The sequence below is a fragment of the Phytophthora ramorum genome (assembly GCF_020800215.1).
Source record: "Phytophthora ramorum isolate Pr-102 chromosome Unknown Phyram_PR-102_s0012, whole genome shotgun sequence".
In the NCBI taxonomy this organism is placed as follows: Eukaryota; Oomycota; class Peronosporomycetes; order Peronosporales; family Peronosporaceae; genus Phytophthora; species Phytophthora ramorum.
This window is the reverse complement of record NW_027150658.1, coordinates 891,320-907,991: the sequence shown is the minus strand read 5'-3', so window position 1 is coordinate 907,991 and position 16,672 is coordinate 891,320. Positions and strand designations below refer to the sequence as shown.

Genomic DNA, 16,672 nt, shown 5'->3' with positions numbered 1-16,672 from the left:
GCAAAGTCATCCCGCTCGCTTTGACCGCCACTTAAATAGGCATCATCAGAATCTGACAACTCCATATCCTCGTCATCAACACCAATTCGAGACAGCTCACTCCATTTTTGAATTGCGTCGTGTTCGTCATGTTCACAAATCAGTTTTGATAATTTAACCGATTCATTAAATTGCATCGCTAAGTATGAGCGAACCCTTCGCTGAAAGAACCGGATGCATGCAATGAACCGATCCCATTCCTTCGGTGACATACTGTCTAATGTATTATTTGCAAAGACCGGTATGTCGGTAGGGACCCAGCGGCAGTGCGATATGGATGAATTGTTTCCCCTCGCCTCAGGGCCTTCTGTTACGGCTTTTAAATCGGGAGCACAATCGTAGCCACAGATACCCTCTCCTTCTTTCAGATGCCACAGCCCGACCAAGTCTTTTGAAAATATATGCGTCTTCGCCAACGATAAAGCGGGCAAGTGCTCCACCAGCGGGACGCTGCGCTGAAAGTCACGGTGGATTTCAAGACCAGAACGAGATATTCTCCATATACGAACTTCTGCAATAGATCCCTTAAACTTTCGCTGAGCTGAGACGTTCGTAAGAGCTGCACCCTGTGCATCCACACCACTCATCCAGCAACCGACTCGTGAGGCTCGGAAATTCACACTACTGCATACATGATCAAACGCCATTCTCTCCGACAACACCCCGTTTACGAAAAGCTGAGCACATCTTTCTGAAGCATTGAAAGTGATCGCGCAATGGGTCCACTCAAAGGTGCGGAGCTGATACGATCTAAATAACCGCTCCCGTGGAAGATTGCCTGGGATGGACAGCTGCACATGCCGACCAACTAGTTCAATGTATACACTGCCACTTTGAACGCCGTTGTCGCATCGTAAGGCTTGACACCCCATCAATTCAGTTGGGTAGATCCACATTTCGATCGAGAAGTCTGTCATCTCACCCAGTGCCGGCATGTCAACATAGCTGATATCGTCTGGTTTTGGGTTCGTTGACGACTGTGCACCACGTGCATTCGCTGGCGCAATTTTTGCTCCAAATATTAACACTTTAGAGCTGGGGACATGAGATGGAGGGCCCAGCAGCTTCCGTTGCAGCCCAGCGAGCATATCAGCATACAGTAGAGAAAGCGAAGACGCTGTGTGATGTGCCGTTAGCGGCACACCATCGTTGGTGCGGTCGACATTAAGGTCAGTCTTATTCCACCATTCTGCTGGGCAAGCGTAATGAGGAGCACGGCGAAGCAGACGAATGACATCACGCTTGGTCATGTAACCGCTCCGCAAGAGTCCTTGCTGAACAAATTCCTCGGACAGAGGATGCCAATTAATGCTTGAGTACTTACGTACTAAGTTTGACGACATAGCATCACTGGAGACACCGCTAACAAAGTTATTGTCAGCAACAGCCTCACGTAGAACAGAGCTGATGGAGAATATTTCTTGCAACTTCGAAAGCATTCCTGTGTCTAGCAAGAATTGATGGTCTCGCGGCTCAAAATCCAAGCTCCAAGCACACAAAATAGTCTGCTTCAGCTGCGGATCGGACACATTATAGCCTGAGCTCGCTCCAAGCATATGTGCCAAATGAGCGTATAGTTCACAGAAGGCTGTTTGGACGCTTTCGGTAGTCTGTCGATTGCAACCCTCAAGTCCCTTGAGGTAATGATGGCGAACCGTAGCTCGGAATGTTTCTGCCACGACTTGTCCGTCATTTAGCTCTCGCGACTCTTTCTCACTCTCAGTAAACCCTCTCATAGCAGGACGGAGAAAGATTAGAGCGATGTGGATGGCCGAGTCGTAAGACAGTAACGAGATGATGCTCTTCATTGCTTGAAGGCCAAACAAGCGAGAATCGGATCGTCGCTGCCGTCTTTCAAGCAGAAGTGCAAGCACTTCGGGCGGAGCGCCAGTCCCGTCACGAATGTACAACTCGCATGCTTTTATCATAGCTGAGAAGCTGTTCGTGTAGTCATACTTCTTGCTGGTAACTATATCATCTGAGCCTTCACTGGCATCAACGTTATCATCACTCTCAGCCTGCTGTTGGGCAGCACCTGGTGTCAGTGAAGATGCTGAAAAGGCAAGCCCCTGAATAGATGCTCGCCGAGCTCGCCAACGATGTTGTGCACGCAGTACATCCACAATTCCAGACCATTTTGAACTATCCGCCTCGCCTAATGTTTTCCAACGCTCAAGCATCGGCTGTAGTGAAGGCGGCGTTTTCTGAGAGCTCCACTTTTCTGCCAGGTTAAACAGTGCAACCTGCGAGTCTCCCTTGATACGCTCTGCTTCCTGTGACGGTGGTGCCAGTTTGCACAAAAATTCAGCTCGATAAATCACTTGCTTTACGAGCTCGTCAAACGTTTTCGGCATGACCACGCTTTGCTCTAGATTAATGTCTTCACCCATTCGTTTTGGCGAAGTACTGTCATCTGGTTGGTCTTTGGTTATCATGGCTGGCTCGGAGGAATCGCGTGTAGGTGACTCGACAGGCCCCTTTTCATTTGGCGATGGCTCGTCGGCTTCTTGTGCCCGGTATCCCTGCCTCGTCTTGATTAACCAATGACGTAGCATTACGATTCGCTTCCAGACGCGAATTAGATCATCAGATGGAGTTAAATTTGCGTGAGCAAGAAAAAAATCCGCACCGACAACTTCGCCAGCAACACTTGCCCCTGCACCCGCTGCAATGGCTTGTACCTCTTGAAGCACGTGAGATGGCGCATGCATAATTAAAGCTGCACACATCCACCGTTCGCAGGACGGGAATTTACCAAGCCGACTCAAGAATGTACGATCAGGAGAGTGTTTTTCTAGCCAAGAAAGAATTAGCTGTACGGTTCCGCGCTCCGTCATGTCCACTGTCCAATTTTCCCAAAATGAAGCATCACGCTGGTACACAGTGTTATCAGAATCTAAGCACCCTCCAGAGCCGCGCTTCCTCAGAACAGAATCATTTTCTGCACTAGGTGGTGCAGGTTGCGACAAGCTTGTCAAGATGCCCGATCCAGCAGCCTGATCCATTGACGGATGTCGGGAACATTCTGCTTGAAGTGCATCATTCCAGCGCAATGGCAGACTTGCGGCGAGGTGTTGATCTACTATACTTGATTCGGCAATACCCCCACTTAGTAGCGGCGACTGCAGCCATGGCAGTAACTCTTCTTCAACGCTATCGACTGGGTGCCCAGCAATCAACGTACTTGTTATTCGCCCAGCAAGAGAAGCTAGCGAGTTGTGCAAGTCAAAAAGCCAGTGGATACGAAGAGTAGACTTCGCAATACCTGATGGGCGCACGTGAACAACATCTTGGGAGCCGTAGAGTGACACGCCAGTAGTAACCACTTCAGGAAGCCTCTCACGTGTCGTTCCAAGTGGTCGAAATTCCTGAGGTCCCACCGCGACACCTAGGTCTTTCCCGTTGTACGCGAACGACAAAAGTTGTAAATCGTAGTCAATCGTTACTGTAAAGATATCACCAGCGGCAATTGTGAGCTTTGGGCCGTAGTCATAGCGAGTGCCTTTAACCCAAAGAGCACCAATAGAGGGCATCCATCCAATACTTGTTAGACTTCCTCCAAGAAAAGTTTCGTACACAGACAGTTGAGAATTCAAACGAATTCCTCCTATTGGTTGGCGCCAGTCAACTCCAATGGATATGTGCCCAGATACATTGCCTCCAGCACGCGAACATTTGAGCGCGTAATCAACCGAGTGCACTCCGTGAAGAAAAGCTGTTCGTAAAAGACAAGTCCGCCATGTATCCGTGTCATCTTTCACATACACTGACGTCCCAGTATGGCTGACACAGACCGAGTTCAACTTCTTCTTGGAGTTGAATCGTAGTGAAAGACAACCATGCGGGGGGACAAACCGTGGAAGACTGGCCAGAGGAGTTTCGTCTTGAACCATAAAAGTAGGGACTCCGTAGGCAGCACCCATCATGTTTTGAGATCCCGGAAACCCCACAGATCCTGACGCATAACAGTCACGCAAAATCTTGATGAACGACTCGTCGTACTCTTCATCAGGCAAATTCTCCTTTTTGTACCACGGGTCTCCTCCGTTTGCAAACTCCTGCGTTGTCAACCGGTACAGCTTCCCCTGAGTAATTTTTGCGGGAGATGGTAGTATCTCGAGGGCGTACCCCAAAGCGTCCTTTTTGGAGCTCCCTCCAACTGTGACTTGAGCTACAAGTAGTTGTGTTCCTTCTTCCCACAGCCGAATTGTGTGTTCCCGCGTTAGCCTGCCACTGTGTCTGGTAGGGTTGACAGAACGCCCAAGCGCAACAATAAAGAACGAGCTTGTTGCTTCAAACTGAAACCCAATCTGCCCTTCGAAATGATCTTTTTCCCCAGTGTAGAGCTGATGAAAGACATTATACAACCGCTTGGATGTGTGTGATCGGAAGCTAGGATCTCTTTCAAGCGCAACAGCGCGCTCCATTTCCTGTGACTCAATCAATCTTGCCTTTTGATGGGCTTCAAGTTGCTGAAACCGATGTGCAGACTTACTCACAGTCTGCGACTCCGAGCAATAGTGATCCAACGTTTCAAGAAGTCTTACAACTGCCGGGAGTATTGGACGAGCAAGCCATGTTTGCCGGCGCAGCAGGCACAGGCAGGATACAAACCATGGAAGTACCTCTGATAGCAAAGGGATTTTGTAAGAGCGGACGCTTGCTTGGAGAGCTGCTGCTGTTCGGGAAAGAAGGAACGATTCTTCTGCCTGAAATGCGACAATACTATCAATCAAATCTCGATATGCGTTCAGTGACAAAAATCCAAACTGAGTAGTCGCTTCCTGAACTTGGAGTCTTCGCTGGAGTTTGGTTCGAAGCTGCTTCCCATCTCTTGGGTTACTAGGGGCATTATCGGTGGAATTTGTCTTTGTAAGCTCCACAGCTTCTGATAGCAAGTATAGTTGGTAGGTCTTCAGCAAGCGAATTGCTATGTCAGAAAACTTATCACTCTTCAGAACTGAGTCACTCGAAAGGGACTGTACATCATCATTCGCATCGGCTACAAGTTGTGTTCGGTGTGACTTGACCGCTACCTCCATGAGAAGACCCACGGTATCAGTTACCGCTGAGTTCCACACCACATCTTCGGTCTGATGGGAGCCTGATCCTCCAAACTCGGCGGCTTCGGTTGCCATGAAAGGCATGAATGTTAATATTCCATTTGACCCAGGTGCAGCAAGAAGCTCCATTACGGATGTCATGACAAAATAGCTTGCTGACGTCGCATTGAAAGGACGGTCGATATACGAGCGAAGCAACTGAAGCAGCAACTCCAATTTCTCAATCGGCGAAGGATATAGCACAGAGATTCCGACCACGATAGTTTCAGCAGCGGCCTTTTCAATATCTTCCGCAAGCTTCATCTTCGGGGTATCATTTTCATCACAAATGTGTGCCATTGCCTCGAGCTCCCCTCGCAGGTCAGCAATCAGTTCGGGCAAAACACCCAGTTCTGCTGCGGGGTCCTTTATGTTGTGGCTGCCAATGCTCTCCAAATTGGCACTGATAATCCCAAGTATGTGCACACAACCATCTCTGCTTGAGTTCAAATCCTCCCCAGGGGTAACGCATTGAGTGTGAAATCGCTTGAGTATAGTCAGCAGCAAGGAAAATGCACCCTTGCTAGGTTGACGGCAAAAAGGTTCTTCAAAAAGAACAGGGGGCTTCGTGGATGACACAGACGAACTCGAACGTTCCGAACCAAGCTGGTACAAGTCATAGATTTGACGTATGATGGCGGTGCCCAGTTCGCTGAGAGATTCCGAACTATCATCACTCGCTTTGCGTGAAGGTGCTCCCTTCGACTGCTCCATCTTAGTTGCGGCGACAGGGACCGAAGCTTCGTCGCGGGTTCCGTTCCGACATACCGTGCACACTTTTGAAGACCCTTTGTTCACAAAAGAACACTTCGAACACGGCCACTCTTCAACAGGATGCAAACAAGGGTCAACCCAAACTGCGTGCGCACAATGGTTTGATCCTGAGCATGACACCTTTAGCTCCAGCATCCGCACGTCTTTCACAGGGACTTCAAACTTCTCAATAAGATGGATTTCAGACATTGGCTTCGACTGCCACAGTAACTTATCGTCGCCAATTATGTTAAACACCAATGAGACCCCGCGATTCTGGAGAATTTCATTGCGTGTGTCGTCATTGATAGCTACCGCACCACTGATCATGTTGTACGCTTCGGACAAATCATAAATGACATAGGCATCACCGTGAGAAGGCGGGTGTGTCGATAAGCAGCGTTGTTTAGCCTCGTCATTAATGTGGATCGAAGTACTGCCCGTAGCTGGTGAGTTGCCTGACGCAGCATTCGAGTCTCCATTACTTGCATAACCAAGTTGGCCACCTTTCCCCAACGTTCCGTACCCGACTGAAAAATGATGCTCCCTCATGCTTGAAAGGAACACCGGGTCAATGTCGGCCGGTCCTGTGCTGGTACAATCCCACTTGGTGACTCCAAGCAAGGTAATTACTTTGCCTGAGCCATAGAACGATACAGCAGGATGCACTTCGTGGCCAGCAAGATCAGTAAATACCACTCCATAATCTGTGCCATTAATTTTGTACGATAGCGAGCCTTCACTCATGTCCACATCAACTTGAATAATATCACCAGGGTGCACCTTACCAATAGTTCGACTAAGTTTGTGACCACGGGCGTATAGATTGCCGTTATAACCACGCAACATCCAAAGACTGGGAGATGAATCGTAGCCGTTCACGGTTACGGGAAGTATTGCAGCACCGAAGCATGTCATTTCGTCGTCCTGTGTATCCGTATCCAGACGGAATTTCCAGGAAGCCTTTCCGGACGATATACCACAGTTCACAGCTGCATACTGGTAGCTTGTTTCTCGCGTTCGGACAACGAGACCTCCGTCCTCGACAATCACACCAGTCGAACAAACCGATGACTCGAAAAGCGCTGCAACTCTACGAACATCACCAAAACCAATCTTATCTCCCTCGTATGCCAATCGCTGAGATTTTTCCCGATGGTAAGCGTTTATGCCGTTGTACAACTGGCGGCCTTGTTCCAACGCTAGTGCTGCAATTCTGTCTCGACTGAGATCCTCGACCTGGCCCTTGAAACTTAGGAGCATATTGACAAACTGCATCGTGACACTAAGCGATGCCGTTGACAGTGCCCAAGCCCTGAGTGCACTAATAGCTTCTGCAGCCATGACTTCGTCAGCAGTCTCCAAAGCACCAAGTAGCCAACTTGCAACAGCACTCAAAGTTGATTTGGGGTCTGTGAAAAGAGACCCGGGGGCGGGCATTTTCAATCGCAAGTGCTCAATCGCGTAGGTACCATTTCGATTCGAAGACGGCGTGCCTGACATGACGATCCGGGCCTCTTGACAAGACGGTGGGAAACTGATTTCGATAAGGGTAGGTCCTGAAGGCGAGACAGCTCGATCTTCCACCAGTTGAACAAATTTTTCGCTCCCCTTCTCACGATACTGAACCCCAACGCCCTGCGGAACATACTTCATATGCCAGTCAATCGTAATCGACGTCACCTTCTCCAGTTCCGTAGATCGCAGGATAAAGTTCACAATCCCAGGCCTTGGCTGCGATTGCCAAAACGTATTATCCACTCCATCCACCGCACAATGCGCTCCATGCGAGTCGGAACTCGAAGTCACCGAGGAAGCCTCAACCGCCTTTTTGCTCAACACCAACGCCTTATCTGGCGCCTTTTTCGTCGGACTCCAGAACGAATACAACGACAACACGGGGAAGCACGTCAACAACTGCGACAGCTCCTCAAAGGGCCTCAGCGCCTGAGGGTTCTTGTAATCAAATGCTCCCAGCAGCGCTGAGAGCGTGTGGATGGCCAAATGGTGCAGCTCTTCATTAGCCGGCGCAGTCTCCACTGGTCTTGGGATCTTCTTGACTCCATCATGACTCATGAGCTCACACGCAATCTTAGAACTATGAGAAATCACAGCCAGCCTCCTCTCCAGCACGTGCGTGAACACTGGCGTGGGCAGCGCCTCAATGAGCATCTCCTCCAGCGTCCGGATCGAGCCTTTTTCCATGCCGGACTTGTCCACAACCCCAGCGCTCGTCATGTTCCTGTAGTCCACGACGCTCTGGCGACACTTGAGCTTCCTGTTCTTGTGCATCCTGTGCTCCGTGGGCAGGTCGCCCGCCGTGTTCTCTCCGCAGATGAGCGCGGACACGAATGCGTCCTGCAGGACGTTGGCCTGCAGCTGTTGCAGATACTCCTCGCTCTGCAGGTACTCGTCCCAGCTGGTGGCCACCGTGTACTGTAGAGAGGCGAAGCACACGGCGCAGGACCGCGTGCGGCCCGAGTGAAGCCGTGCAGGCTTGGGCATCCATCCGTCCTCGTCATCTCCGGTACCCCAGGCCTCCGCCTCAGCTCGGGGGGCCTCCGTCTGAGGTACAGCATCATTGGCAGACGCGACGACGTCTTCTCCCGGTCCTTGGTCGCTTGTGTCGACGCTGGAGCTCGCGACGGCAGCGTTCGCGCGCAGCAGATCCAGCTCTTCCGCCTCCATGAGCTCTTTGAAATGGACTTTTGGAAAGATATGAGAGGGAAAACAGGCTCGGATTGGATGAAAAGATTTGGATACAGCCAATCAATGACGAAGAGAAACCCACTTCAACGTGAAGCAGTTCAACTTGACCTTGGATTCTGCAATGCACGAATTGCATACACATATATAAGCTTGGTTACTTCTTTCTCTTAGTGTCAATCTCTCTGTGCAGTCTCTCTTCTCTGTGCAGCTGCCCTTGGTTGCTGCTGGCGGAGAGAGTTGAGTTGGACGACTGCTGCATTTACAATGCTTGCGAGCCGTTGAGTGTTCGGCGAGTGCCGCCGTTCACGTTGAGGCCCGCGGGAGACTCGAAGTTCGAGTAGCTGGCCTCTTGTGGGGTCAGCGCAGCCGCCGAGTAATGCGACGACGAGCGGCGCACGTGGGAGCGCGAACGCAGGAAGCTCTGCGAGCGAGATACGCGGGCCATGAAGGACGGCGTGTTGCGCGCAGCCTCGGCGTCCTTGCGCATTTTCTTCTCGCTCTTGAGCTCGATGGCGCCGTACTTGGAACTGGCGCACACAATGAACATGAAGACCGTGAGCAGCAGACACAGTCCGGCGAAGATCAAGTGGCTGATAGCGAACGACGGCTTGGCCACGTAGATCCCGGCCTGTGCGACGTAGTACACGGCGAAGGACATGATGATGTATCGGCCGTTCTGGTAAGGAGGGAACACCTCAATAGCTGTGAGCCACGTGCCGCACGTGAGACTCAGCGCACCACTGGCGAACACCACGAATACCAAGATCTGGGTAACAATGCTGTCCTCCATATCGGCGAGTCCGAGCGCACCACACGCGACGGACAGCGCTGCTGAGAGCGGAAGCACATCTTTGAAGATGGTCTTGCGACGCATGTTGTCCACTGTGAGCATGCTCATAAGAGCCCCCACGAACGTCATAATGCCGTAATAGATTTCCCACTTGGATGTCTGCGAGCCCGTCTGGTTGGGGGCCGGCTGCACAAGCACGCGGTGCAGCAGCGCACCGGATGTGAACAACGCGAAAGTGATCTGCAGCAGAATCACCAGAATGATGCGGAACGGCACGTTCACGCGACCATCTTTGACGACGAAAGAGTCCTTCAGCTCATTCACCTCCTCCAGAACATCATGGCGCTGACGCAGGCGCGCGAGCGCGGCCTCGGCTGCCTTAGGGTCGTTCTTACGACGGTACTCCCAGTAGTGGCTTTCTGGGAGGAAGAACATGCTTGGGACAAGCAGCACTAGCGGGATGATACCGAAGATAAACTGCCACTGCCAGTCGTGGTACGGGGAGTTGCCCCAGTTCTCTGACATCGTGGTGGCGTTGACTTTGTTGATAAGCACCGCCTCGATCATGTAGCCCAGCGCAGCGCTAGTCAGGAAGATCAACACGCCCTTGCCCTTCCACCCTTGCATACAAATTTCGAAGTTGTACAGAGGGCACACAAGCGAGAGCATAGCGATGCCAGCGGACGCCAGACAGATTCCGATCAGCACCATTGAGCTTGATTCCAGCCACACAAGAGCACAACCAGCAAACGTCACGAGGCATGCGACCTCGATTGTCCAGCGACGGCCAATCACGTGCGCTAGGCCGCCACTCAGAATGACGCCCACCGCGCCAGCGGCGGCAGCGTATACCTTGATCATCGCCAAATCCAGTGCACCATCTAGGGTCTCGTTGTTGAAGTAGGTGAACGACTGGTTCACAAAGTTGTCGGAAGACGAGTTTACGTATCCCAGCGAAAAGATGAGGCACGTCAACCAGCCATACGTCCAACCTCCCAGACCACCCACGACAACACTGAGCGAGGCCGCAAATTCACTTCCGGAGCTCAAGGCACGCGAGAAGCCACCGTTGTACATCATACGCGTCTGGATCGTCTTCATGAACGGGAAAGCCGACAGCAGCAAAAGCGGCACTGCCAAGAACAAACCAACGATCACATCAAAGAAGAAGGCAAGTTCGCGAACGAGACCCCACTTAGCAACAGGCAGACCGAACAGTCCGTGTAGTAATTGCAGATAGTGCAGGAGAGAAAAGAGCCCCGTAAAAATGGCAACCGTCAACGAGAAGGACTTGATGCTGTCCCAGTCTTGCATAGATCCCACCACAAATGGAGCAACTCCAATAATTATCACCATCAGCACGTACAGTACTGCACGCGGAACACGAGCCGAGTTGCGCAAGCACATACCCAAACCAAAACCGCCGATCCATAGCACAACGGAAATGCCACCAACGCAAGCCAACAGCATCCCGATGTCGCTCAGGCTGAACGAGAAGATGAACACATAATACATGACCAGCGGGTGGCGTAAGTCACGAACTGCGTAGACAAAGCGGCTCATCGGACCAATCGGGTACATGAGGCTGGCCTCATAGTTGTAGAAATCGTTCCACGTGTCTTTCGGGCCTGCAGGACTGCTGCTCATGTGGTCCGGAAGAAGCCTTTCATCGCCGTCTGCCTCTTTGACAGACATGAGCCACGAGAGCCAGTAGGAGACATCCACCATGGTCTTGGAGAAGTCCAAACCGTCCGTGTTGAACAGGAATGGCGCAAGCAGCCAACATGCGCCGAGCAACCATACCGCAAACGAGGCAATGCCATAATCTTGACCCTTAGAGCTGTACGAATTCAGCAGCGTGATGTTCGACGGAATCTGGTCTGGGTTGGTGTCGCAGTCAAAGTCCGCAGTAGCACAATACTCGGCCAGTATGTTCGTACCGATGCTGAAGTTACCGTACGTACCAAAGATAAGCATTAAGCCCATAAGCTCCACAGCCTTGCGATAGTGAGAAGCGGCGTATTCCTTGTAGAAGTTCACCATCGTTTCACGAACGATGGCGAAGCCACGACCGGTACCTCGGTACTTGGAGCCACCACGCATAATAGCAACGTCGTAGAAGTGCGACTTCGTACCAGTCTCGAAAATGTAGAACACTGGGCCAAGAGTCACAATCAGCTCCACGAAGTTAACCACGGCTTGGTGCCAACCGTACTCCACGAAAAGTGTAGCGATCAGCGGGATAGTCATCAGCATACCGAACTGGAAGATAAACTGCGTGTTCATCACCTCTGCCAGGTCGTCCAGGTAGCTCGTTGTGATGATGGCTGATTCCTGGATTTCCTGGTGAAGCACGATGTAAACCTTGCCGTACGCGTACGCAAACACACAGAGTACCACCAAAGCGTTACAGATGTAGAAGCCCATGTGGCCGTAGAACATCGAGTTCAAGCGGAAGAAATCCATGCCAGCACCCATCCGGTGCGACTCGCGACTTAGGGAGCTTTCAGCACTACCGTTCGACAGCTTAGCCTCGAAAGCGTTAATTTGACTCAGCGTCACATCACGGCCCTTACCGCACTGCATGAACTCTTGGTGAGTAACGTGTTCGCCGCGAAGGGCTGCATTGTATCCAGCGAACACATCTTCGGACAAATTGATACCCTTGCTTGCCTTCGATACACCGCCATTGGACATCACAAATGCCTTCTCGAACACATCGGGGTGACCGTAGTGCATACGACTCTGCAGGGGATTCGCCAGCACACGCTGCGTCAAACTCACGAACACCAACTCCTGCAACGTCATAAAGTGTGCCAAAGATGATGCTCGGCCCGTGAAAATGTGCTCTTTCATGCCAATAATGGTGACATTCTTTCCGTTTTCCGTAGCCGTCGCCAGGAAATTGGGGATCTTGAGCGCTTCTTCGAAGTAGTGCTCCTGGTTCATATCAATCGTCTGCAAGTACTCACCGCGTGTGAAAGGCAGGGCAATGTTCTGGTTCTCCGGCTTACCCTCGCCAACTAGCGGGTTGCCAGGAAGCTCATAACGGTACACCTCAACAATTTCATCACCATCCGACTTGACCAGTACGCAGTCAAAACGAGGCTCCGTGCCGCTGCCTGCGGGTGGGCGGATCGTATCCACGTAGCTCACACGCCAGTTCGGGTACTTGCGCATCAGAAGGTCAATATCTGCCGCGCGTGAATCTCCAGCTGCAAGTTGATCGGCGTAGATCTGGCAACTGGTCACGTACGAGAACTTAAGACCCGCAATGCGATCCATGTGCTTGATTTTTTCCAAGTGAGAGATTTTCTCGTCCGAGCCAATCTCGAGCCAGCGCAACATCTTGAGTGCATCTTCATACATCATCATACCATGCACTGTACGTGCCAAGGTCTGTCCACGCATTGAAGCCCAGAGGCGAACCTGCGTCGGTGTCTCTGCAAGCGCCTCGTCCATAGAAGCCACGCCCACACGCTCAAGGAAGTTACCCCATTCGTCATCGTGGAAGGTGATCAAGTATTTCAAAATACTGAGATCACGGCCCTTTTGCTCCACCTTGCGGAAAAGCGGGTTCGAGTCAACACGTCCGTTCAACTCATCCACCGAAAACAACACCGTTTCGTTGTAGTACGGCGTAACTACAGAGAAAGACTTCATCGCTGCAATCGAATCAATCGTCGGAATCTTCATGTGAAGAGAGTTCAAGAAGAAACTCATACGACGTTGTGCTTCGTGGCAACGAGGCAATGCATCGGCAGCGTCCAAAGTCAACAAAAAGAAGAGTCGCGTGGAAAGCGACACCACACTCTCATTCGAACTTGGCGACGTCGTGCGGGTGGGAGAGTTCGAGTCACGCTGACTAATGCGATCAGCAAAGATCGACAACAACTGTTCCTTTTGGTAAGCAAGGTCCGGCGTCATCTTGGCAAACGCAGACTTCCGCAGTTTTTCTGCCATCCATTCCTCTTCCAGCATAAGCTCAATGCTTTTCAGTAGAGCGTCCAAGCGTTGCACGACTATAAGAACCTGGTCGTGCGGGAAGCCAAAGGCGCCACCAGCAGGAACGACACCTGGCTCCGGCAAGTCCAAAATGCTCGCAAGCAAGTCAGTCACGTTCTCGCGCACCAATCCAATGTGCGTGAGGTTAACTACGCCGCTCACCCTGCCTCCAGCTAGGATTTGATGGAAGACGCCAACCAGCTCCGAATCTTCAGGGCCCAGTAGCTGACGTAAAATTTGGAACAGAATATCAACACAGTTGTTGGCGCAGCCCAGTAAGCCTGCCTTCTTCAACTCCTTGAATAGCTGTCCGTCACTCATGCGCTTGGTTTTAGCCTTGGCGGCAATGTCAGCGGCTGCTTGTGCCTCGCCAGCAATCAAGAACACGGGCTCTTCGACGGCTCCAGTGTCTGAGATCTGGTACTGAAGGATGGCTGTTTCACGATCATCCAACAAGTCAGACAAACGGAAACTGCTCACAATCTCATTCCACACAACAGCGAAGCGGAGGCGGCTGTTGGCATCAGGGGCAACAGAACTCGATGACAGCGGGTTGTTGTTGATAGCGAGTTGACCGCGGGCTGCAGCAGACACCACCTTCTCGTCAAAAAGACTAGGCGCTTGCTGAAGGCGCTTCACGAACTCTGTAATGCGTGCCGAGTGGCCAATCTTGAGACGGAAACCAATCCAGGCACCCACAATGGCCTGCGCGATAGCTAGCCAAATCTGAGAGTCGTAGATGTACACGAGGAACACCGGCGCCCACATGGCGACGAGGAACGCAATGTTGTGCTGCGACTCGATGATACCGTTCTCTAGCTGAGCGGCGGAAACATCCACGCCGTAGATTTCGACGCTGGGTCCGATAAGCGGCTTAACCATCAGCTGTAAGTTGAACAAGAACTTGCACAAGAAAATGATCGTCCAAAACGTTCCGTACGACAAGAAATTCCCCCAACTCTGGCCCATCGTGCGACCAATGTACTGTTGACGTGTCCCATCCAGCGAGCTCAGGAGAGCCGATCTCCAAATAACACCGTGGAAGCACATCTGCACAATGGACACGATCACGATCGGCGCCATGTAGACACCGATGAAAACGGGTGCCATCGACAGCAAGTCGCTCGAGCCAACTTCTTTGTATGGCGCCGCGTTCACAGCCGTGAAGAGGCCGAAGAACACAGTGTGCCACACGAGACGGATGAACACCGACACCGCGTACATAATGCGGCTGAAGACACGTGTGCCATCGATCCAAATGTCCAGCACCACCTTAACAGCGAGCAACCCGCTGACCGTCATGAAGATGGAGTAGAAGGAGTGATTGCGAATGTCCGTGATGTCGGACGTGAAAAAGTTGGCGTAGAAATGGATCCCCGACGTGTCGTCCGGGTCCGAGCGATAAGCCACGTAGGCAATGACGACCAGCACGTGCAGCATGACGAGCAGGAAGAAGTAGATGCGGAAGAACGCCAGGATGGGGTTACAGAAGCTACGTCGCTCTTTGAACGACTTGTAGTCCTGCGCGTTCACGGCTCCAGCCACATTGGCCTCGTCAAAGTGCAAGCACGTTTCCGTCCAGAAGAACTCGTTCACGTCGTCGTAGTTGGTCACGTTCTTGTGGTCGACGCCCGCGCCGTTTTTCTGCGGAGTGACGTTGCGCATTTTGGCCACCACCGAGTACAGCGGGCGCACCACGCGGCGCAAGAACGTGCCGTCGGGCGCGTTGGGCAGCTTCTCCAGGCCATCCAGCTTGGCCGCCATCTTGTGGTACAGGAAGCACAGGCACTCGGGCATGAAGCGCAGATTGCCGCTCTCCCCCCAGATCAGCAGGAAGAGCGCGATCTGGCGCTCCGCCGCCCCGGGGTACGGCGCCGTGTCGAGCAGGAGCGGCTGCGTGCGCAGGAACTGGCACCACTTGACGTAGTTCTTGAAGAACTTGGCGTGGATGGTCTGGATGGCACTCTCCGTGTCCACAGGCGTCACGGCCGCCTCGATGATACGGGACTCGTAGTTGAGCACCCAGCACTCCAAGTGCTCCTTTTGGTTGCGCACGTTGCCTTCCTGGAAGCCAAATTTGGCCTGCAGCAGCTCGAACGAGTCGGCGCCGGGGCGCGGCGGGCGCATGGGGCCCGACGCCGTCAACGCGGCGATGGGCTGCTGCGGCTGGAACTTGTCCATGGGCGGGCGGCTGATGCTCACGCCGCGCTCGGCTGCCACGTCCTCCACGGTCTGGTAGTTGGAGGGCGCGCGTCGACGCGGGGGAGGCGCCGCCGACAGCTGCCGCTGCATGCCGTGCTTCTCCTTCTTCATAGCTACCGAGTTACTCGCCGCCTGTGGGCGTTTCGGTGTGCGGATGTCCGTCCGTTGCCGGCCGCGATGAGGAGTGCGCGCCTTGGTCCGACAAGTGGCCGGCTGCAGAATGGGAGAGCGCGAGCTTTCGCTGCTTTTGCCTCCTTCGGTTTCCCTCAGTCTCGTGCCCGCTCCGAACAATCTGCTGCGCGACCTAACCCTCCGATTTGACTTGGATTTTGTATCCAAAGAGAGCTAAATAAATTTGGCGTGGGAAGCGCTGAATCGGTTCGAAAGGCAGCAATTCGACGCGACAACACGATGATGCTGCTGCCAATGTTGCTGTTGCCAGTGCAGGCAGTGCTGCAGGGTGCATGCATTAGCGAGACTTGCGTATGGCTGCTCGGAGCGCGAAGATCATCGGGTCTCACCAGTGCCCAAAAAATGCAAAAGAGCCCAAAAATGCATACTGGAAAAAAAGAGACAGTAGCTAGTCAGAATGCCGCTTAAGTTTATACGGTCATGCCACTGTACAACCTTCGATACTGAACGTCGAATGCCATCTGTCACCTACGACAGGATGGAAACTTTATCCGAGAGGAACGGTACGTGCCGGTCCATAATAAAAGGTGCGGCTGAAGAGCTAGCCGCTACAATTCTGTTTCGTACGCACCGACTAAATCGGGATGGACGGCTTAAAGGGGGCTGTGGTCGCTCGCACGCTATCGAGCACTTTCCTCAGTCGTGGGCGACACCGCGCCAAATGGCGGGCCTGTCACTGCCTGCTCGGAGCGGTGCTCCTAGCTTGGAGCCGCACGCAATTCCGGCCGCCGCCACCTGGCGCTCCTCATGCATCAGCCCGGGCATACTGGCTGCAAGTCAACTGCCAGTCCAGTGAGATTTTTTGCGTGCCTGCGACACGATCGTCACTCGAGATCGGGTTTGGCAGGGGAGCTATCGGAAATGGCTACACTTGGCGTCA

At 52.6% G+C, this 16,672-nt stretch overlaps 2 protein-coding genes across 2 annotated transcripts; both read right to left on the bottom strand.

Annotated features, from left to right (window-relative positions):
- Positions 1 to 3,646: 3,646 nt before the first annotated feature.
- KRP23_11529 (putative E3 ubiquitin-protein ligase HERC1) lies at positions 3,647 to 8,582 on the bottom strand (the record flags this gene model as incomplete). The annotated part of the gene is made up of 4 exons (XM_067882083.1): positions 3,647 to 3,754; positions 3,834 to 4,124; positions 5,076 to 5,544; positions 6,502 to 8,582. The coding sequence occupies 4 exons, from the start codon at positions 8,580 to 8,582 to the stop codon at positions 3,647 to 3,649; spliced, it is 2,949 nt and encodes a 982-aa protein (XP_067740366.1).
- A 280-nt stretch (positions 8,583 to 8,862) lies between these two features.
- Positions 8,863 to 15,711, bottom strand: KRP23_11528 (Callose synthase 5; the record flags this gene model as incomplete). Its single annotated transcript, XM_067882082.1, has 1 exon — positions 8,863 to 15,711. The coding sequence occupies one exon, from the start codon at positions 15,709 to 15,711 to the stop codon at positions 8,863 to 8,865; it is 6,849 nt and encodes a 2,282-aa protein (XP_067740365.1).
- Between the last annotated feature and the right edge of the window lie 961 nt (positions 15,712 to 16,672).